This window comes from Vipera berus (genome assembly GCF_964194415.1).
Source record: "Vipera berus genome assembly, chromosome: 4".
Taxonomy (NCBI): domain Eukaryota; kingdom Metazoa; phylum Chordata; class Lepidosauria; order Squamata; family Viperidae; genus Vipera; species Vipera berus.
Genome location: NC_138206.1, coordinates 10,770,351 through 10,792,854, shown reverse-complemented (window position 1 = coordinate 10,792,854; position 22,504 = coordinate 10,770,351). Strand labels below are relative to the sequence as shown.

At 45.9% G+C, this 22,504-nt stretch overlaps 1 protein-coding gene across 1 annotated transcript in view; it reads left to right on the top strand.

The window, feature by feature from the left end:
* Positions 1 to 10,931: 10,931 nt before the first annotated feature.
* Positions 10,932 to 22,504, top strand: part of NOX4 (NADPH oxidase 4) — a gene marked incomplete at its 5' end in the record, with an annotated part of 140,689 nt that continues 129,116 nt past the window's right edge. The window contains one exon of the mRNA XM_081326273.1: positions 10,932 to 10,988. Within this exon, the coding sequence (XP_081182399.1) occupies positions 10,932 to 10,988 (57 nt within the window). The remainder of the gene's footprint in view (positions 10,989 to 22,504) is intronic.

Sequence of the window (22,504 nt, the reverse complement as noted above, 5' to 3'; positions counted from 1 at the left end):
AGGGCTATATGTGCTCAGTGGTATTTTGAAAGTTGGCATTGAATTGTTGATTTTCAGTGGCATTATGGATTGGCATAGAAGGGAAATACAAATGAATACAGGACCATTTAAGTGTCTGCTACGTTTCTTCATTCATTCATTCATTCCATTTGTATAGCTGTCCATCTCAGTAAATGACTCTGGGTAGAGAACAAAATTCACAGCTTCTGGAGGCAGGTTGTTCCACTGATTAATTGTTCTAACTGTCAGGAAATTTCTTCTTAGTTCTAGGTTGCTTCTCTCCTTGATTAGTTTCCATCCATTGCTTCTTGTCCTGCCTTCAGGCGCTTTGGAGAATAGCTTGACTCCCTCTTCTTTGGGGCAGCCCCTGAGATATTGGAACATTGCTATCATGTCACCCCTTGTCCTTCTCTTCATTAGACTAGACATACCCAATTCCAGCAACCGTTCCTTATATGTTTTAGCCTCCAGTCCCCCAATCATCTTTGTGGCTCTTCTCTGCACTCTTTCTAGAGTCTCAACATCTTTTTTTACCTCGTGGTGACCAAAACTGGATGCAGTATTCCAGGTGTGGCCTTACCAAGGCATTGTAAAGTGGTATTAGTACTTCACATGATCTTGATTCTATCCCTCTGTTAATGCAGCCTAGGACTGTGTTGGCTTTTTTGTCAGCCGCAGCACACGGCTGGCTGATATTGAAGTGATTGTCCACTAGGACTCCAAGATCCCTCTCACAGTTGCTACTATTGAGCAAGGTACCACCTATACTATACCTTTGAAAATTGAAATAAGTAAATAAAATAAAAATAAAAGATAATCCGCCCTGATCATTAACACAACCAAGAAATGGGTCCTTGCACACACTTGTGGCGTGGAGACCGGGCACAAGGTTAAATCTTTAGACTTTGCATTTTTACTAAAAACCATCCCACCCATCAAAATAGGCTAAGTTGGTGTTTCTCAACTGTGTGGACTTCAAGTCCCAAAATTCTCCCAGATAGCCTGCTGGCCGGGGGAATTCTGGGAGTTGAAGTCTACACCTCTTAAAGTTTCCCTCAGTTGAGAAACACTAGGCTAGAATATTTCAGCCCTCTCTGACAAAATTACTATTGCAGTCTCTGTACACACACACACACACACACACACACACACACACACACCACACACACACAAACACACAATCTGTGCTCCTGTTTTAGAACATGCTCAAGGTCATTTCCTTTCTCAATGCTGCTTCAATTTATTCCAGAATTGCATGCTGGCAGCAGAAATTATTCTTCCAGGACTGAGCTCTGGCTAAAACTCAACTTTGGGATTAGTGAATGATGAAATAACTTTAATCAACAACAGATTATGAAGGAAAAAAACAGTCACACCAAGAGCCCAAGGTAATGGAGAAATGAGTTTCATTTTTGTCCATTCTAGATTATGGGCTGTCACAACAATTTTGCCAAACAAGCATGAACAACAGAATAGGAATTAGACTTTTGGAAAGAAGATGCTTGTTAAGTAGTGGGCTCTTTGGTGGAGGAAGGAAGACATGAGGCTGAGTACAGGATAACACTTATTTTATTCTTGCTAGAACTGTACTGAAACTTGCAACCAGCCACAATATATAGTCTAGCCCAGGGGTGTCAAACTCAATTTCATTGAGGGCCGCATCAGCATTGCGGTTGCCCTTGAGGGGCCGGGTGGGTATGGCCTGGGTGGGCGTGGCCTACTGGGTGGGCGTGGCTAAAGGGCATATGGCCTACTGGGTGGGTGTGGCCAGCTCTACATCGTTCGCATCAAGGGTGCCTATGGGGGCCTGGGCAGGAGTGGGACAGATCTGAGGGTCTCTGGCAGGAGGAGGGTCTCTGGGCCAGGGCCAAGGCAGTGGGGGCCGTTCCCTCACTGTTTCCAGGATGGCTTCGTGGGCCGCATGAAACCACTTCGCGGGCCGGATCTGGCCCCTGGGCCTTGTGTTTGACATGTCTGGTCTAGCCCCTAGGCGGCAGCCAATAGGTTTGAACCCACTCTTGCCGCCTGGGGCTAGCCAAATGCAGGACAGGAGACAGCTAGTCTGGGTTGCTGGAGAGCCGTTAGCTGCTCCAGCAACGCACGTGGTGTATCACCACAAGCCCAGTACATAACAATGCTCTCTTCCCAGCTTCTGTCAAATTCTGTATCTCTACTCCAGTGAAATGAAGACTGCAATCCAGTGGTGGGATTCAAATATGTGAATAATCGTTTCTCTGCGTGGATGCCCCTTCTGGAAGTCCGTTCTTCAGAAGCCCAGGCCCAGAACAGACTTTTGGAAGTGGTGTCCATGCACTTCCAGTAGGCTGTTCTGGGCCTGGGAGGCCTCCTCTGGGCCTCCGAGGCCCAGAATGGACTTCTGGAAGTGGCATCCACACACTTCCCAAGGGCCATTCTGGGCCTGGGAGGCCTCCTCTGGGCACTTCCCGAGGACCATTCTGGGCCTTACGAAAAAGAGCTAGGGCTTCACTGGGCGCCATCCAGTGGTGGGATTCAACCGGTTCACCAAACTCAACAAAAAATTAGCTACCGGTTACTGAACCAGTGCGAACCAGCTGAATCCCACCACTGCTGCAATCTAGTTTAATTTTTTATGCAGTTGGGGAAAAGTTGCCCTCAATTTTGGGGGAGTCCAAGAAGTTGGGTTTCTGAATAGTGTTGACAAACTGGTAAGTCTACACAGGGAGTCCTCGACTTACGACCACAATTAGCAATTTCTGTTGCTAAGTGAGACAGTTGTTAGGTGAATTTTGCCCTGTTTTACAACCTGCCTTGCCACAGCTGTTAAGGGTACATTCCAAATTACCAAGAATGTTAGGCTCTAGTATATCTTTGATTATCCATCGCAAGACTGCCTTTGAGAAAGTCCTCTCCAAGCTTCATTCAAGGAACTAACTCTATCACCTTATCTTGGTTTTAGTAATGGTCCATTTTCCTTTGTTATTAGATGCTTTTTTTCTTTCCAAATTTGGCAACTTTGAGATGTTTGGACATCAACTCCCAAAATTCCCCAGCCAGGATTGTAGGAGTTGGAATCCGTGCATCTAAAAGTTGACAAGTTTGTAAAACACTTCTATAAATTCTGAAAATATTCAAGCATCCACAGATTTCAGGCTGGCAGCTTTGCTTTAGCTGCCTGACTTACATTGTGGGTCGAAGCCATTTAGAAAATGAAGGATATCTGGACCTCCAACTCTGTCTACCCTTTACTTCCTTGGACCCAACAACATTGAATAAAGAGTTTCTAAGAAGAGTGGAAGTTCAATTTGCTTTATTATATTCTAGATCTCAGCCTCAAATGTAAATGTTTGGCCTACTGCAGGAGTCTTCAAACTTGGCAGCTTTAAGACTGGTGGACTCCAACTCCCAGAATTCCTCAGCCATTCCAATCCCCACCATCCAGTCAGAGCTGAAGAAGCTTCTTGGATGAGAAGCGAAATGTCTTCAAAGAAAAAAAACACAAAGAAGTCCAGTTGCCTCCTGAAAAAACACCTTTGGGACAACCATGACTTGGATAACTGAGAATCTTCATAGATGTTTGCATTGACTGTGCTTGTCAGCAGCTGGCTGGGAAGATCTTAATTAACAATGCCATGATCCTATGATGCTACAACTCAGAGGGTCTTCAACCTTGGCAACTTTAAGACTTGTGGACTTCAACTCCCAGAATTCCTCAGCCAGCCACAAGTCTTAAAGCTGTCAAGTTTGAAGACCCCCCTGGTCTAGCGTTTAAGGCACCAGGCTAGAAAATGGGAGACTGTAAATTCTAGTCCCCCATTAGGCATGCAAGCCGGCTAGGTGGCTTTGGGCCATTCACCAGGAGATGGTGAGTTCTAGTCCTGGTAAGGCGGGGAGATTTTAGTCACTCTGTCTGTCTGCCCAACCCCTCACAGGGTTGTTGTTAGGGGAAAATAGAAGGAGGAAGGAGTATTATGTGTGTTCACCGCCTTATTTATTAAAAAAAATAAAGATGGGAAAGAAACAGACAAATGCAGCTCTTCTTTGCACATTATAAAGAGATTGGCCTGAAGAAAGATAAGAGGAAAGAATGACATGTCAAATTAGCCTTCAACTCACAACAATTCGTTTAGCGACTGTTCAAAGTTACAACGGCAGTAGAAAAAAGGTCACTTATGACCAATTTTTCACAGTTACAGCCTTTGCAGCATTCCTATGATCACGTGATCAAAATTCAGATGCTTGGCATCTGGTTTATATTAGGGATGGTTGCTTTGTCCCAAGGTGCTCAGCCATAAAATACGACTGCACCTGGAAAGGCTCATGCAGTGGTATCACCAAACCGCAGACCTATTTTCTTTTCAATTTGCTTTGGCTACAGGGGAACTCGAGCCTAAAAAACACACATTTTTTGCTTGCAGGAATGCCCCTTGTTAGGTCCTTGGCATCCAAAGTTTAAGGAGACAACCTGGTTTTCTCCAGGTTTATTGGACCAACCCTTAGCAGACGTGGCCAACATCAAGAACATCTGAAGGGCTCCAGGTTGTCTACCTCTGTCCTGAAGAACGGTGTTGTTGCAGTTCTGGAGAATGGATCCAAAGCTCCAGATCTGCTCCAGGACAACCTGTGGCCAGCTCCATTTTTGCAATACACAGAGTTGTATCCTTGAAGTGCTATGATAAATTGTTAATTCTATTCAACAATGAAACATGCTGTTCCATTGGATGCATTAATTTAATTTTATTTTTTTTATTTTAATCCCATTTATATCCCGCCCTTCTTCGAAGACTCAGGGTGGCTTACAAGCTTAGCAGTAGCCTTCATTCTATGTATATGCCTGCTTATTGGGGCTTATTAGGGGCCCCCCAAGCGGCATTATTACAAAGTCAGCTTATTGCCCCCAACAATCTGGGTCCTCATTTTACCTACCTCGGAAGGATGGAAGGCTGAGTCAACCTTGAGCCTGGTGGGATGCGAACCTGCACTAATTGCAGGCACATCTTTTTTTAAAAAAAATTGGGACAATCTAGCAGCTCCAAAAATGGTGTGAAACTGTCAGCCTTACCCTTCAGTGAGGCCATTATGGAATGACTACACCAAGTGCCGGCTCAGGAATTCTGGGAGTTGAAGTCCACGAGTCATAAAAGAGCCAAGGTTGCCTACCCCTGCTCTAGTCCAACCCCTTCTCAGGCAGGAAACCCTATAACATTTCAGACAAATGGCTGTCCAATTTCTTTTTTAAAACCTTCAGTGTTGGAGCACCCACAATTTCTGGAGACAAATTCCACTGGGAAATTGTTTTACCTGTCAGGAAATTTCTCCTTAGTTCTAGGTTGGTTCTGTCTTTGATTGGTTTCCATTTATTGCTTCTTGTCCTGCTTTCAGCTTTGGAGAACAGGTTGACCCACTCTTCTTTGTGGCAGCCCCTGAGATATTGGAAGACAGCTATCATCTCACCCCTAGTCCTTCTTTTCATGAAACTGTATATATCCAATTCACCCAACTGTTCCTTCATTTGTTTTAGCCTCCAGCCCCTTAATCATCTTTGTTGCTCTTCTCTGCACTCTTTTTTAAAACAAGTCTCAACAGAATCTTCTCGATTATCACCAGAAGCTTTCAGTGGCAGACTTGAGCCAAAAAAAAACCCACTCCACAACAAACCCAGACATCTGCAAAGAACAGTTTGCAAGTTCCTGCTTTTTTAATTATTCTCCTTTCATTGTACACAGTGACCTCATTCCAAGTCAAGAAGAATTTCTGTCTTAGTCATCAGATAGCGGGACAACTGATTTCCTTTCAATTGTTCCTTACAGTTTGGTGTGTGTGTGTGTGTGTGTGTGTGTGTGTGTGTGTGTGCGTGTTTATACTTGAGTACTAATCACCCACGCACCCACAGACACACATTCCACATCTTTGTGTTTGTTGTTCCATCTCTGTGCTGGGCCTGGTTGCTCCTGGCTCACTCTACTCAAAGGAGGAATGTGTGAGAGAGGTTATATGGGGATGGGATTTGGGAAAGGGGGACATACTCTGAGTGGGGTTTATAGGAAGGAAATGGGTTTGCATGCTTCAGAGAAGAAGGGCTATTAACAGGAGAGAGATGAACTCCCAAATATACAGATTCCGGGGGCTGCATTTGAATCTGTTCCTGTTACTGAATTTAGAACATAGGAAATTGGCATGAGTTGCTTTGCAGCACCAGAATGTGGGAAGTCAGCCCCCCCCCGAAAAAGAAATATTTTTGGGAATATTAAAAGGCAGAATATTATTATTTCCCCAAAGGCAGAAACCAACCCTCCCACCCCCACCCCAAGACTCTCTGCCCAAACAGAAATGCAGATGTGGTAATCTTGTCAGAAAGATCGGAGCCAGGAAGCTGGGATTAGAAAGACAAAGATCCCTAGAATCAACAATCCCTCACATCAAAAAAAAATCCAACACCCATCAGCCACATCCCCAGGGAAGCAGGGTATGACCTTTGGGACATAATAGGATTAACCCACCACCATCAGAATACCAAAAAGGCACACCCAGACTCAGGTCAAAGTTCATGCCACAGGAACAACTCCAAACAAAAGCCCAAGAAGGTATAAAAACCCACCACTCCCTACTACATGTGGTCAGTTTTTTTTTTCCCAGAGCCATTTTTCTGTCTGGCTCTCCTTTTCGATAAACTGCAACCTTCTTTCTAAAGCAGTCTCCGTGTTTGTTTATTCCCAGCTTGGACTGGGCCCTGATGAAGATTTTTCTTTTAACAAGAACTAGGTTAGTTCAACAGGGACGCGGTGGCTCAGTGGGTTAGGACGCTGAGCTTGTCGATCAGAAGGTCGGCAGTTTGGCAGGTCGAATCCCGAGTGCCGCGTAGCAGAGTGAGCGCCTGTTACTCGTCCCAGCTTCTGCCAACCTAGCAGTTCGAAAGCACGTAAAAATGCAAGTAGAAAAATAGGGACCACTACGGTGGGAAGGTAACAGCGTTCGGTGCGCCTTTGTCGTCTAGTCATGCCGGCCACATGACCACAGAGACGTCCTCAGATAAGCGCTGGCTCTTTGGCTTTGAAACGGAGATGAGCACCGGCCCCTAGAGTCGGAAATGACTAGCACGCATGTGCGGGGGAACCTTTACCTTACCTTTAGGTTAGTTCAACTCAGAAAGAATGTAAGTGTGCCTTGCAATTTCTCCAAAGTCTCATTGCCCTGTAAAACAGATCCGAACTTATTCTCAGGGGGATTTCCTTCAATTTTTTTTTCTAGTTGGTATACAGGTAGTGCTCATCTCACGAGCACAATGGAGCCCAAGAGTTCTGCTGCTCAGCGAGGCAGGTGTTCAGTGACTTCTGCCCCACATTTCCTCATCCGACCAAAGTTAAAACATTAAAATAATAATTAAAACATAATAAATAAATATTTAAAAACAAAAACAAAAAACCCTGAAGGGCACGCTCAACGGACCACAAGGTCTTCTTCTGCCCTCAGTTTTGTATGTTTCTAAAGGTGAGGACTGGTGTAAGTCATTTTTTTTCAGTGTTCTCATAACTTTTCCACCCCCTTCCAGCACTGACGATGTTATTTAATCAGATAATGAAATGTTTGAAAGAAAACAACCAAGCTCAGAGAGCACCACAATCTACAATAGCAAGCCTCTGAGCCCATAGGGTGAAAGATAGCAGATTTCCAGCAATCTTTCCTTTGGCCTATATTTTCCAAACTCCAGTATTATTTATTTATTACTAAGAGTTTTTTCCCCTCTTTATTACTTTATAGGTAATCACTTATAAATAAGTAATTCAAGGCAGTGAAATACGTAATTCTACAATCCTGTGAGATGGGTTGGACTGAGAGAGAAGGACTGGCCAGACTCACCCAGCTGGGTTTCATGTCTAAGGCAGGATTAGAACTCAAGAGTCTCCTGGTTTCTAGGCCAGCACCTTAACCATCACACCAAACTGGCTATGGCACAGCACAATTTGTATGCAAATCGTTTAATCAAGCTGTTTGTTTCAGTAAATCTTTCAGAGAACAGAAGCTAACATAATCTCCACATGGTACAAAATTAAGCATTTTTCTGGAAATTGATACATACTAATTATGTGCAGTTGTTTACTGAATCACAATAAGACAACGGGGCCAGTGGCAGGAGGTGCAGAAGACTGAAAACCTTTTCAAGCATTCCTTTGTAACCCCCTCTTTGGTAAATATCTATGGAGATTTTAAGTCAACCAGGTCACGGTTGTCCCAAAGGTGCTTTTTCAAGAGGCTACTAGACATGTGCAGATCTGTACATTGGAGAAGCAAAACAACCACTTCATAAACGCATGGCACAACATAGGACAGTGATGGCAAACCTTTTAGAGACCAAGTGCCCAAACTGCAACCCAAAACCCACTTATGTATCGTCAGGTGTCGGGTGGGCATGGCCCTTGGGGGGGGGCTGGCTGCGGTGGTAACGGCAGATTGGGTGGGACTAAAAAGTTCAATCAACCAATTCCAACTTTGCAAGATCTCTTTTTTCCCCGCGAGAAGTTGAAATTGATTGATTGATTGAACCTTTTTTTTTTTTTGCACATGGCGGTGGAGGCCTAAAGTGAAAAGGTTTTATAAAACCCAGCTGAAGGCCTAGGACTGGGGCGACGGTGCGTGTGCCCACAGAGAGGGCTCTGTGTGCCACCAGTGGCACACGTGCCATAGGTTTGCCACCACGGACATAGCAGAACAAAGCCATCAGGACAAGATTCAGCAGTCTGTCTGCATTTAAAAGACAAAGGGCGCTCTTTCGAAGACAGCAAAGTCCACATTTTAGACAAGAGAGGACTGCTGGTTTGAAAGAGGCCATCTATGTCAAAAATTGAACAGCCCTCTCTCAACAGAGGGGGAGGGATACGACATCATCATCATCTACTAATTTTCAGAATGCAAACTTTCAGAAAAGTTGGAGCCTTCCAGCTAGTAACTGAAAAAATTAGGAAGACAAAGACCCTTAAACAGTTGCAGCCAGCCACCCAACTGATGAAGTCGTCTGCAAGGAAGTTGGAAGGGACCTTGGAGGACTTCTAGTCCAACCCGCTGCTCAAGCAGATTGTATAACATTCCAGACAAATGGCTGTCCAATCTTCTTGAAAAACCTCCCATGATGGAGAACCCACAACTTCTGGTGGCAAGCTTTTCCACTGGCTAATTGTTCTCAAACTATGGTGCTGGAGAAGACTCCTGCGAGTCCCTTGGACTACAAGGCGATCAAACCGGTCAGTCCTAGAGGAGATCAACCCCAACTGCTCTTTAGAAGGCCAAATCCTGAAGTTGAAATTAAGAAATTAAAAGACACTTGCTCCTGGGGAGGAAAGCTATGGCAAATCTAGACAGCACACTAAAAAGCAGAGACATCACCCTGTCAAGAAAAGTGCGTATAGTCAAGGCTATGGTCTTCCCAGTTGCAATGTATGGCAGTGAAAGTTGGACCATAAAAAAGGCTGAGCGCCAAAGAATTGAGGCCTTTGAACTATGGTGCTGGAGAAGACTCCTGCGAGTCCCTTGGACTGCAAGGCGATCAAACCGGTCAGTCCTAGAGGAGATCAACCCTGACTGCTCTTCAGAAGGCCAGATCCTGAAGCTAAAACTCAAATACTTTGGCCACCTAATGAGAAGGAAGGACTCACTGGAGAAGAGCCTAATGCTGGGAAAGATGGAGGGCAGTAGAAGAAGGGGACGACAGAGAATGAGGTGGCTGGATGGAGTCACTGAAGCAGTAGGCGGGAGCTTCAATGGACTCCAGAAGATGGTAGAGGACAGGAAGGCCTGGAGGAACGTTGTCCATGGGGTCGCGATGGGTCAGACACGACTTCGCAGCTAACAACAAATCGTTCTCACCCACAGGAAATTTCTCATATGTTTCAAGTTGAATCTCTCCTTGATAAGTTTCCATCCATTACTTTTTGTCCTGCCCCAAGGTGCTTTGGAGAATAGGCTGACCCCCCCCCCCTTTTCTCCGTGACAGCCTCTCAGACATTGGAAGACTAGAAGAACGTTCAACAGTGAGATACGGTTACCTGGTTTGATCTTCGATGCCCCGGGGCGCAGCTCTTAAAATATTTTGGTGATGATATAATCTAAGGCAGGGGTCTTCAAACTTGGCCCTTTTGTGACTTGTGGACTTCAACTCCCAGAATTCCTCAGCCAGCGTGGCTGGCTGAGGAATTCTGGGAGTTGAAGTCCACAGGTCATAAAAGGGCCAAGTTTGAAGACCTCCGATCTAAGGTAATACAAGTAGCAAGCAATTCGAGATCGTAAGTCAACGGACGATATGGATGATGTTAAGTTCATTCTTACACGCGCGTCGTCCACCCCACACCTCAACGGACGCATTTGCCCATACGCGCGTGGGGGATAAATTCACACCCAACCCAGGCTCAACCCACACGAACTGAACTCAATTCGGACAAACAAAAGAGGCTCCGGACTGACCCCCCCGGATTCGCCAGGAATACGCGGGTGGGCAAGAAACAAAAGACGCTTGCACGTCCAAGGGGGATTCCTCTCCGAAGCTCCCCGGGGGGATCCCCTTCCCGCCCGTAGTTGGAGACCCCCACGACCGGCCCGCGTGGGGAACGAAGAGGAGGTGTGGGGGGGGGGAAGCGCCAGAAGGCAGGCAGGCGCCCGTCTGCACGGCCCGAGCGATCCGCCTTTCCCCGCCCGGCCCCAGACAAAGGAGGCCGTCGGCGCCACCCTGAAAGTTGTCTGCAAGGCGCAGGGATGGTGGAAGGGGGGGGGGGTGCTGGCCAGATCTCCCTCCCCACCCACCCCCGGGGCAGGGGAAGGAGGGGGGGGGAAGGAAGAGGCGAGAGAGGAGGCGGCCGGAAGGAGTGGAGATGGGGGGGGGAGGTTTGGTCACCGGGGGCTGAAAAAAAGGAAGAGCCGGTCTGGGGCTGCTCCTTAAACGCGAAGCGGAGCCGGTGCGGGCAACCATGGCTCCGTCCTGTAAGAGCTGGCTTGCCAACGAGGGAAGCAAGCACCTCCTGGGGGTAAGAGCCAGCGTTTCCCGTGGCTTAAACAAGGGGTGATGTGATTGTGTGTGTGTGAAGGAAGCAAGCACCTCCTCGGGGTAAGCGTTTCCCGCGTAGCTTAAACAAGGGGTGATGCGATTGTGTGTGTGTGTGTGTGTGTGTGAGAGAGAGAGAGAGAGAGAGAAGGAAGCAAGCACCTCGTGGTAAGAGCCAGCGTTTCCCGTGGCTTAAACAAGGGGTGATGTGATTGTGTGTGTGTGTGTGAGAGAGAAGGAAGCAAGCACCTCGTGGTAAGAGCCAGCGTTTCCCGTGGCTTAAACAAGGGGTGATGTGATTGTGTGTGTGTGAGAGAGAGAAGGAAGCAAGCACCTCGTGGTAAGAGCCAGCGTTTCCCGTGGCTTAAACAAGGGGTGATGTGATTGTGTGTGTGTGAGAGAGAGAAGGAAGCAAGCACCTCGTGGTAAGAGCCAGCGTTTCCCGTGGCTTAAACAAGGGGTGATGTGATTGTGTGTGTGTGAAGGAAGCAAGCACCTCGTGGTAAGAGCCAGCGTTTCCCGTGGCTTAAACAAGGTGTGTGTGTGTGTGTGTGTGTGTGTGTGTGTGTGTGTGTGTTCGTGTGCAAGCCTTGGGACTCGGACGGCCCGGGCGCGCAAGGACTAAAACTTGGCAAGATTTTAGCGCTTTAGCTGTTCCTCTTCGTTTACGCGCGCTAGCGCGCACGGAGTCTGCCTTCGGAAGCGCGTTCTCCGGAGCAGGTTGATGGGGTGGGGTGGGGGGGGGGAAAGACGGGTTCCTGAGCGTGTGCAGAACGCTGGCTTGGTTATGATCTCCCGGCCGCGCGTGGGAATTGGATTCGATTTCCAAAGGGTGTCCTAACAATCGTGGAAGGGGCAGGGGACTTTCCAAGAAAATTGCCATAACTCTACTCAGTGTCTGCGGAGATTCTCCATCATCCAGGTCATGGTTGTCCCAAAGTTTGTCCCAGCCCCTGACAGACAGACAGACAGACAGACAGACAGACAGACAGACAGACAGACAGACAGACAGACACACACACACACACACACACACACACACACACACACACACACACCAACATTCTCAACATGGTATTTGCAGACCATTCATAAGACAAGATTTCTCTTGAAAGAAGGGGAAACCCACCTTGAGCTAAAGACAAAATGAAGCTGCCCTGTGATGGGCTGAGGATAAGATGCATAAACTTTATATGACTTTAAAAATGCCCTGGCAAGTCATCTTCATGTCTCAGTTAGTGGTCCGTGAAGAAGATCCTTCGTAGACTTCAGTGGAGCTTGATCCCTAATATGTGGGTGTAAAAATTGCATCCTGTAAAATCAGGAGTGTGAGATAAATGTAACTTTGGAGAGGGTGAAGAATCATTACAGATAGTTCTCGATTTAAAACCATTTGTTTTGTGGCTGTTCAAAGTTATAACGGCACTGATGATGAAAAATTCTCCTTATTTCTAGAAGGTTAAATCTCTCCTTGGATCAGTTTCTATCCCTTATTTCTTGCCTGGCTCTCAAGTGTTTTGGAAAATAGGTTGACCCCTTCCTCTCTGTGACAGCCCCTCAGATACGCTATCCTGCAGTGGTGGGATTCAAATATGTGAACAACCGGTTCTCTGTGTGGATGCCGCTTCCGGAAGTCCATTCTGGGTCTGGGCAACAAAAAATTAGCTACCAGTTCTACCGAACTGGTGCAAACTGGCTGAATCCCACCACTGCTATCATGTCTCCCTTGGTCCTTCTGTTCCCTAGACTAGACATGCCCAGTTCCTGTAATTGTTCTTCATATGTTTTAGCTTCCAGTCCCCTAAATCATCTTTGTTGCTCTTCTCTGCACTTTTTCTAGAGTCTCAACATGTTTTTTTTTATAGTGTGGTGACCAAAACTGGTTGCAGTATTCTAGGTGTGGTCTTACTAAAAGGCTTTATACCGTAGTAGTATTAGTACATAAGGGACGCGGTGGCTCAGTGGGTTAGGACACTGAGCTTGTCGAGCAGATGGTCGGCAGTTTGGCGGGTCGAATCCCGAGTGCCGCGTAGCAGAGTGAGCGCCTGTTACTCGTCCCAGCTTCTGCCGACCTAGCAGTTCGAAAGCACGTAAAAATGCAAGTAGAAAAATAGGGACCACTCCGGTGGGAAGGTAACAGCGTTCTGTGCGCCTTTGGCATCTAGTCATGCCGGCCACATGACCACGGAGACGTCCTCGGACAAGCACTGGCTCTTCGGCTTTGAAACGGAGATGAGCACCGGCCCCTAGAGTCGGAAACGACTAGGACGCATGTGCGGGGGAACCTTTAACTTTAGTGTTAGTACCTCATGTGATCTTGATTGCATCTCTTTGTTAATGCAACTTAGGATTGCATTGGCTTTTTTGGCTGCCACCACACACTGCTGGCTCATATTTAATTGATTGTCCGCTAAAACTCCCAAGATGCCTCTCACGGTTACTGCTATTAAGCCTGGTTTCACCCAATCTATATGTATCCTTTCGGTTTTTCTAGCCTAAGTGTAAGACTTTACTTTTCTGTACATTGAATTTCATTTTGTTAGATAGGGCCCAGTGTTCAAGTCTGTCAAGATCCATCTGGATTTTGAACCTATCATCTAGGCTGTTGGCTATTCCTGCCAGCTTAGTATCATCTGCACATTTGATTAAGTTCCCCTTCTATTCCCTCATCTAAGTCGTTTATGAAGATATTGAAGAGTGCTGGGCCTAAGACGGAACCTTGTGGTACCGCACAGCTTACCTCCCTCCATGTAGATGTAGTACCATTAAGGACTACTCGTTGAGTACAGTTTGTCAGCCAGTTACAAATCCATCTGATGGCGATGCTCTCTATCCCACTTTTTTTCTAGCTTTCCAAGAAGTAGGTTGTGGTCTACTTTGTCAAATGCCTTGCGGAAGTCTCCACATCATTTCGCTGGTCTACTAATTTAGTCAGTGTCAAAGAATGAAATAAGATTGGTTTGGCACAATCTGCTTGCTGACTTTTAGTTATTACTTTACTCGTTTCTAGATGTTCACAGATCTTTTGACAGTTTCCTCCAACTGGGTGATTGTCCACTCTACTAATTTGGGGGCAGAAGGACTTGTCTTTGCAGTATTATTGGCAAGATTTTTCAGAAGGATTGCCTCCTTCCTAGGGCTAAGAGAGAGTGACTGGCCCAAGGTCCCCCAGCTGACTTTCTGCCTAAGGCTGGAGTAGAACTCATACTTTCAGTGACAGTTGACTCTGGGTAGCAGAGAAGAATAAGTGAAAGCCTCATCCTTTGTTTGCTGAATTTATATTCTTTTGCTCCCAAGAGCCCAGGGCAACTTACAAGAGCTCTCCCTTCATGATACACCCACAAAAACTCTATGTAGTAAGCTAATTTGCCAGTCAGCTGTACTATGGTGTGCTTAGCCAAAAAAGAAAAGAGAATAGAAAAGGACCAACCCCCACCCCCAGCCCCCTATTCCCGACCTTCGCTGTTTTCGCCGTGACCTGAAAACCTGGTTATTCGAGCTTGCTGGCCTGGACTGAGGGATTGGGATTTTAAATTTTAGAATTTGATTTACTTGGTTTGGGGCTAAATTTAATTTAATTTATTTTTAACTTTGTATGCCATGTTTTAATTGCCCTGTACACCGCCCCGAGTCCTTTGGGAGAAGGGCGGTATATAAATCTAATAAAATAAAATAAAATAAATAAATAAAAATAAATCAGATGACCTGATTTACAGATGTATTAAGCTAACAGCTGGTCTTCCCAATGTTCCAAGCCACAGGCTACACACTCCATTCTAGTTTAGTTTAGCAAGGTGTGAGAATTGATTCAAGGGCTACAGTAGAGAAGAGATGGAAAGTTTTGACATTACCGTATTTTCCGGCATATAAGATGACCCAGCATATAAGATGACCCCCTACTTTTAAGAAGTTTTTCAAGGTTTTTTGTCTTATACGCCGGAAAATACTTACATGCCCTGCCCTCCCTGTCCATCGCAGAGGAGGCGAAGGCCCAACTGGCCCCGCCGGCCCTCCCGCTTTTCCCGCGGTTCTGCCGGCCCCCAAGGCGCAGCGTTTCCCGGGCGGCAGGCAGCGCCGGAGGGCAGCCGCCACCCTGCCACGGCCGGCGCCCCTCCTGCTTCCCCCCCCAGGCCTTGAACTTCTCCCATTCGGCGCAGGGCGGGGCAGCTCCGCCCGCAGCCTCTTTTTCATGTGCCGCTTCCCTCTCACCGTCGGCCGAGGCGCGCTCGGCCCGGGCTCCCGGTCCCTCTTCCTGGCCGGCTTCCCGCCCTGCCCCTCATGGAGCTGGACTGGGCGTGCAGTCTCTTGGTGTGGCTGCTTTTCCTGGGCAGCCTGGCGGTGCGGCTCCTGCGCTCGGACCTGTTGCTGAGCCGGCGGCTGCTGCTGCGCGTGGGGCTGCTGGCTGTCCTGCAGGCGCTGGGCCGTCCTGCCGCTGCCCCTCAGCGCCGCGCTCACGGTGGCTGCCTGCTGGCTCGTCTTGGCCAGCACCGCCCGGCGGAAGCGCAGCATCGGACGGGAGCAGGACTTCCCTGCTGGCTCCCGTCCGACGCTCTTCCCTCTTGAGGCAGCTGCTGCCTCAAGAGGGAAGAGCGTCGGATGGGAGGCGGCTCTTCCCTCTTGAGGCAGCTGCTGCCTCAAGAGGGAAGAGCGTCGGACGGGAGCCGGCAGGGAAGTCCTGCCTGCGCGCGCGTGTGCAGGACTTCCCTGCCGGCTCCCGTCCGACGCTCTTCCCTCTTGAGGCAGCTGCTGCCTCAAGAGGGAAGAGCGTCGGACGGGAGGCGGCTCTTCCCTCTTGAGGCAGCAGCTGCCTCAAGAGGGAAGAGCGTCGGACGGGAGGCGGCAGGAAAGTCCTGCGTGCGCGCGCGTGTGCAGGACTTCCCTGCCGCCTCCCGTCCGACGCTCTTCCCTCTTGAGGCAGCATCCCCGAGGACTCCTTAGGAGCCGGGGAGCGATGCTGCCTCAAGAGGGAAGAGCGTCGGCCGGGAGCCGGCAGGGCAGTCCTGCACACGCGCACACTCCCCAGCTGCTAAGGAGCAGCCGGGGAGTGCGCGCGTGCGCAGGACTGCCCTGCCGGCTCCCGCCAGATGCCACCCACTGATTTTCCGGCGCATAAGACGACTGGGCGTATAAGACGACCCCCCAACGTTTGAGGTGATTTTCATGGGTTAAAAAGTCGTCTTATACGCCGGAAAATACGGTAGTCCCTGTGGAAGAATGGTGGGTGAAGTTGACAGATTTTGCAAAAGCGGATAATTGTCTTCTTTGACCGGAAAAAAGACATCCACATTTATGGGTGACTGGAAGCATCTTAGGAACTTTATATATATATATAAACTGAACTTTGATTTATGGCTTTGATGATTAGATAGGATAGGATAAGGAAGAGAAATATGATGTAACTTTAGAGAGAGGTTAAAATCTGTTTGTATTTTTAACTTCTGTGAAGAATATCAGAAGCCATTGCTTCATATCTTTTTTCTTTCTATTTCTTCATCTTTTTTGGCATTTTTTTTCTTTTTCTCTTTTATATTACTTTGTATTAAACTAATGTTTGCAGTAAACATTTTTTTTGTTTGGATGCCTTAATTATATTATTGGAATATATATTACTATGTATCATATATTATAATATGTAATTATAAAATTATGAAAAAAATAATTATTTTTTTTAAAAAATCATTCAATCTCTATATGTATACATATATTCTACATATTGTATGTATTGTGTGTGTGTATATATATATATATATTGTATATATTTCTACTGTGTCTAGCAATATAGCAATCTATTATCTATCTAGCAATCTATTATCTAGCTATTCATCTATGTATCATCTCTATCATTTGTCTGTATCTATGTGTCTGTCTGTCTATATCTATCATCTGTCTATCTATCATCTAGCTAGCTAGCTAGCTAGCTAGCTGTCTAGCTATTATCTAGCTATTATCCTATGTATCATCTCTATCATCTGTCTGTCTGTCTGTCTTTTTTTTTTTTTTTGGAATATTGGGTAGATGGAATCCTAAACTCGATGCCTACCTCATCCTAAAGTCATCTGGTGGTTTAATGTGGTTTGGGTTAGCACCCCGAGCCAAGGAGTATGCTTTGTAAACTCTGACTTATGATCTAGCATGTTGGGAATCCAACCGATTGTAATGTACTAAAAAAAAGCCAAGGCGGTCATGATTTACCCTACAAAACAGGCAGTTTATTTACAGAATTCCCCCAAATTTCCATTGTTTCATTTGCACAATCCCAGAGCATGGATACAATCCAGTTAAGATTACAAATGCCTGAATGTTTTAATGTTTCCAATTAAAACCATTTAGGGTAGAAATGGTTACCAAAGATGTCAGATTAAACAAAACATCTGAAAACACTCTTAAATAACATGCCTGTGGATGAATTGAGAACTCATCAGTTAGAGATGGAACTTAATACGGCTATAGGCCAACTGTTATAAAGTCAGAATGGTGGATGGATAAACAGTCTCTCTCGGAATTTCACAATAGGGGGTGAAGATGTTTAATCTTTTTACTCCTGTTCCCCCCATGGTGTAAATTGGGAGGCCTAGCAGAAAGTTCAGGAAGGCCTGGGGGTGTTTATTTGCCAACGACAACTCCTGGAGGGCACATAGTCAATATGGAGGCTCATTAATGACAATTACAGGATGCCGATGGAAGTATGCACATCTGGGGGAACAGGTTTCAAATGAGTAAATGTTCATTATTTCATTTCATTTAATTTTAATTTTATTGAATTTATATACCGCCCTTTCCCGAAGACTCAGGGCGGTTTACAGGGTATATATATATATATATATATATATATATATATATATATATATATATATATATATATATATATATATATATATATAAAATCAATACAAAAATTAAGAGCAATTTAAAAAGATTAAACTAAGTCCCTGAAAAAATATAAAACCCCAGTTAAAACCCCCAATTAAAAACTCTCAGCCTGGGCCGGAAAGCTCAAAGAGCCAGGTCTTCAGGTCTCGGCGAAATGATCGAAGGTCGGGGGCAGTCCTAAGCTCCACGGGCAGCTGGTTCCAAAGGGCAGGCCCCCCCACCGAGAAGGGCCTCCCCCTGGGTGTCATCCGCCGGCATTCTTTGACCGGCGGCACCCTGAGAAGGCCCTCCCTGTGGGAGCGCACAGGACGAAGGGAGCTTGATGCCGGCAGCAGGTGTTCCCTCAAATATCCTGGACCCTCGCCATTTAGGGCTTTATAGGTCATCACCAGCATCATGATGCCAGTTCTGATCCCTGAGCTTGGTTGTTTTCTTGCGGATGTTTCATTAACCAAACTAGGTAACATAATGGGTGCTAGCAAACTCAAGAGAACTTAAAGGACCCTTCAGAATAATAGAACAACAAGAGTTGGAAGGGTTCTTGGAGGTCATCTAGTCCAACCCCCTGCTCAGGCAGGAAACCCTATACCAGTGATGGTGAACCTTTTAGAGACCGAGTGCCCAAACTGCACACCAAAACCCACTTCTGTATCATTGGGTGCCGGGTGGGCGTGGCCCTTTGGGTGGGTGGCCCATTGGGTGGGCGTGGCTGCGGTGGTAGCTGCAGACTGGGTGGGATTAAAAAGTTCAATCCATCAATTCCAAGTTTGCGAGAATTTTTTTTTTCTTACGAGAAGCTGAAATTGATTAATTGAACTTTTTTTTTTGGTACATGGCGGCGGAAGCCTAAAGCAAAAAGGTTTTATAAAACCCAGCTGAAGGCCTAGGACTGGGGCAACACCATGTGTGCCCACAGAGAGGGCTCTGCGTGCCACAGGTTCGCCACCACGGCCCTATACCATTTCAGAGAAATGGTTGTCCAGTCTCTTCTTAAAAATTTCCAGCGTTGGAGCATTCACAGCTTCTGGAGGCAGGTTGTTCCACTGACCAATTGTTCTGACTGTCAGGCAATTTCTCCTTAGTTCTAGGTTGCTTCTCTCCTTCATTAGTTTCCATCCATTGCTTCTTGTCCTGTCTTCGGGCACTTTGGAAAATAGGTTGACTCCTTCTTTTTGGAAACCCCTGAGATATTGGAACACTGCTATCATGTCACCATTAGTCCATTTTTTCGTGAAACTAGGCAGGTACAATTCCTGCAACTATTCTTCATATGTTTTAGCCTCCAGTCCTGTAATCATCTTTGTTGCTCTTCTCTGCACTCTTTCTAGAGCAGACTTGTCAAACTCGCCACGTCATGTGACGTCGTGCGACGTATCAGAACTTTTTCACCATTGCCGGCAATGGGGTGGACGCAGTTTCTTCATGACGTGTCCGGCCCGTGGGCCGGCAGTTTGACACCCCTGTTCTAGAGTGTCAACATCTTTTTGTGTATCATGGCAACCAAAACCCGATGCAGTATTCCAAGTGTGGTCTTACCAAGGCATTATAGAATGGTATTAACACTTTGGTTTTGATCCTGTGATCCTGTGGATGTTGCCATGGTCATAAGTGTGAAAAACAGTCATAAGTAACTTTGAATGGTCACAATGAACTGTTGTAAGTTCTTCAAAGATCTTAAGGTTTTCTATTTTTCTAATGCTGTTCCAAGATGGACTTCCATAATAATTCTTCATGAAGTATCTACTGAGATACCTAGATTGTTGATAAAGTTGCAGATTCTTTAACGAACAGTGGCTTATGGGTTACAGGACTACCTAACCGAAGATGAGAATTAGAACTTGGAGAAGATAATAATAATAATAATAATAATAATAATAATAATAATAATAATAATAATAATAATAATAATAATAATAATAATAATAAGAAGAAGAAGAAGAAGAAGAAGAAGAAGAAGAAGAAGAAGAAGAAGTAGTTGGAAGGTACCTTGGAGGTCATCTAGTCCAACCCCCTGCTCAGGCAGGAAACCCTATACCATTTCAGGCAAATGGCTGTCCAGTCTCTTCTTAAAAACTCTCCTATCTCAAATCACACTAATCAGGCTTAAAAATTGAGATTGGTCATGCAAGATAGGAAGGAGAAGCACCCCTCTTTTATTGACCAAAGCCAAAGACTGGGAATCTAAAGAAACCACCCTGTTCCCACAACAAGTTTAATTAGATCCGTGGGGGAATGAGTGAGTGGTGTGAGTGCCCAGAGTGTCATTTGTCCCAGTCAATCCAAGGGAATTATATTTAATGCAAAACAGATCTGACCAAGCACAGCCAACTGTGGTTTATCTGATAGACCATGAATAAACAAAGCACAAGTTAATGGATGTGTTGCGAGAACTTTCAAAAGGATCAGCTGATGTATTCATTTAACCAGAGTGGTGTTAGGGGTCTTGACAGATCCATTATGCACAAGGTTAACTGAAGTTCACCCAGACTTCTCTCATGGGGACGTTCAATTCACTCAATTAACCTGGCAGTGGAGGAGGGGCTTCAGTATCCTTCTGGAGCAAGAGGACATGGGATAGTGGGCATTCCCCAGGAGCTCTGTACTGTATTCCTGAAATAGTACTTTTCACCTATTTCATATGATGGGGTGGAAATCGTCACAGACCAAGTGCCGTTTGTCAGAAGAAGCAATTACCAATTTCCTAAGGCCACAATCACTTTTTTGTTGGCTGTCTTCAAACTAAGCCTGGATGAATGATTCTCATAGATGTTTAAGTTGGGTTCCTGAGCATAGCTGGGGGACAGACTTGATGACCTCAGTGACCCTTTCCAGTACCATGATTCCAAGGGTTAATCATTGCCATGCTCTATGGTAGCGATTTATGCCAATCCATCATCCCAACTGAAATGTGAGTTCCAATTTAAGCACCCTGGGAGGTGCCAGATCCAGGAAGGATGCCTGGAGTGAATTGTGTTGTGTGAAGAAGCAATTGTTGTTGTGTTTTTTTCCCCATCCTGAATCAACCGTATTATAATTTACATTAAGAACTGCCAAGTTAGTTTTCCAAAAGAAAAACAAAAAGCAATGCAGGATTTAGGATTATAGCTGAGACCAAAATTTATGTGGCTAAGCGAGAAATGTGTTAAGTACGTTTTGCTCCATTTTATGACCTTGTCGCATTTGCGGAGCAAATCACTGCAGTTGTTAAATTGGCTTCCCACATTGATTTTGCTTGTCAGAAGGTCACAAAAGGGGATCACATGACCCCGGGACAGTGCGACCGTCATAAATATGAACTAGTTGTCAAGCATCCAAGTATAAATCACATGACCATGGGGATGCTGCAGTGGACATAAGTGTGAAAAATGGTCATAAGTCACTTTTTTCAGTGCCGCTGTAACTTTGAATGGTCACTAAATGAACTATTGTAAGTCGAGGATTGCCCACAGCCTTTTCTTTCACACTCAGCCCAATTTCTTCAGGTGAGACACCTGTCTCTTAATTTCCGACAGGACTGAGCTAAACTGAAGACAAACTTGAGGATACATAATCACATTTTCACTTGAACCCATCTGATAAGACAATCAGACAATACATTAGGGGTCTTCAAACTTGGCAACTTTAAGACTTGTGGACTTCGACTCCCAGAATTCCTCAGCCAGCAGAGCTGGCTGAGGAATTCTGGGAGTCGAAGTCCACAAGTCTTAAAGTAGCCAAGTTTGAAGACCCCTGCAATACGTTAACTTCTAAGTTCAAAACCTGGGATAACCAAGTGCAGTTTTGGGGTTCACATAACATGCTACGCCCATGATACGGTTAAATATTATGGAATAGTTCACTAAAGTGAGGGTTTGCAGTGCTGTATATTGAACTACAAATTACCCAGTCATATTTTACCCTGATATAACATGTTATGACAATTTAGTTATTTTTTCGGTTTGTTTGTTTTTTTTTAAAAAAATCCCACCTTTATTATTTTTTTATAAATAACTCACGGTGATAAACACACACAATTCCTCCTCCCATTTTCTCCAAAAAAACAACCCTGGGAGGTGGTTTGGTTTGGTTTGGCCCAAAGTCACCCAGACAGCCTAAGGTGGGACTAGAACTCACCCTCTCCTGGTGATTGGACCAAAATCACCCATCAACTTTCATGCCTAAGGCGGGACTAGAACTCACAGTCTCCTGGTGATTGGCCCAAAGTCACCCATCGACTTTCATACCTAAGGCGGGACTAGAACTCACCCTCTCCTGGTGATTGGCCCAAAGTCACCCACCAGCTTTCATACTTAAGGCAGGACTAGAACTCACCGTCTCCTGGTGATTGGCCCAAAGTCACCCACTGGCTTTCATACCTAAGGCGGGACTAGAACTCACCCTCTTCTGGTGATTGGCCCAAAGTCACCCACTGGCTTTCATACCTAAGGTGGGACTAGAACTCACCCTCTCCTGGTGATTGGCCCAAAGTCACCCACTGGCTTTCATACCTAAGGCGGGACTAGAACTCACCCTCTTCTGGTGATTGGCCCAAAGTCACCCACTGGCTTTCATACCTAAGGTGGGACTAGAACTCACCCACTTCTGGTGATTGGCCCAAAGTCACCCACCAGCTTTCATACTTAAGGCGGG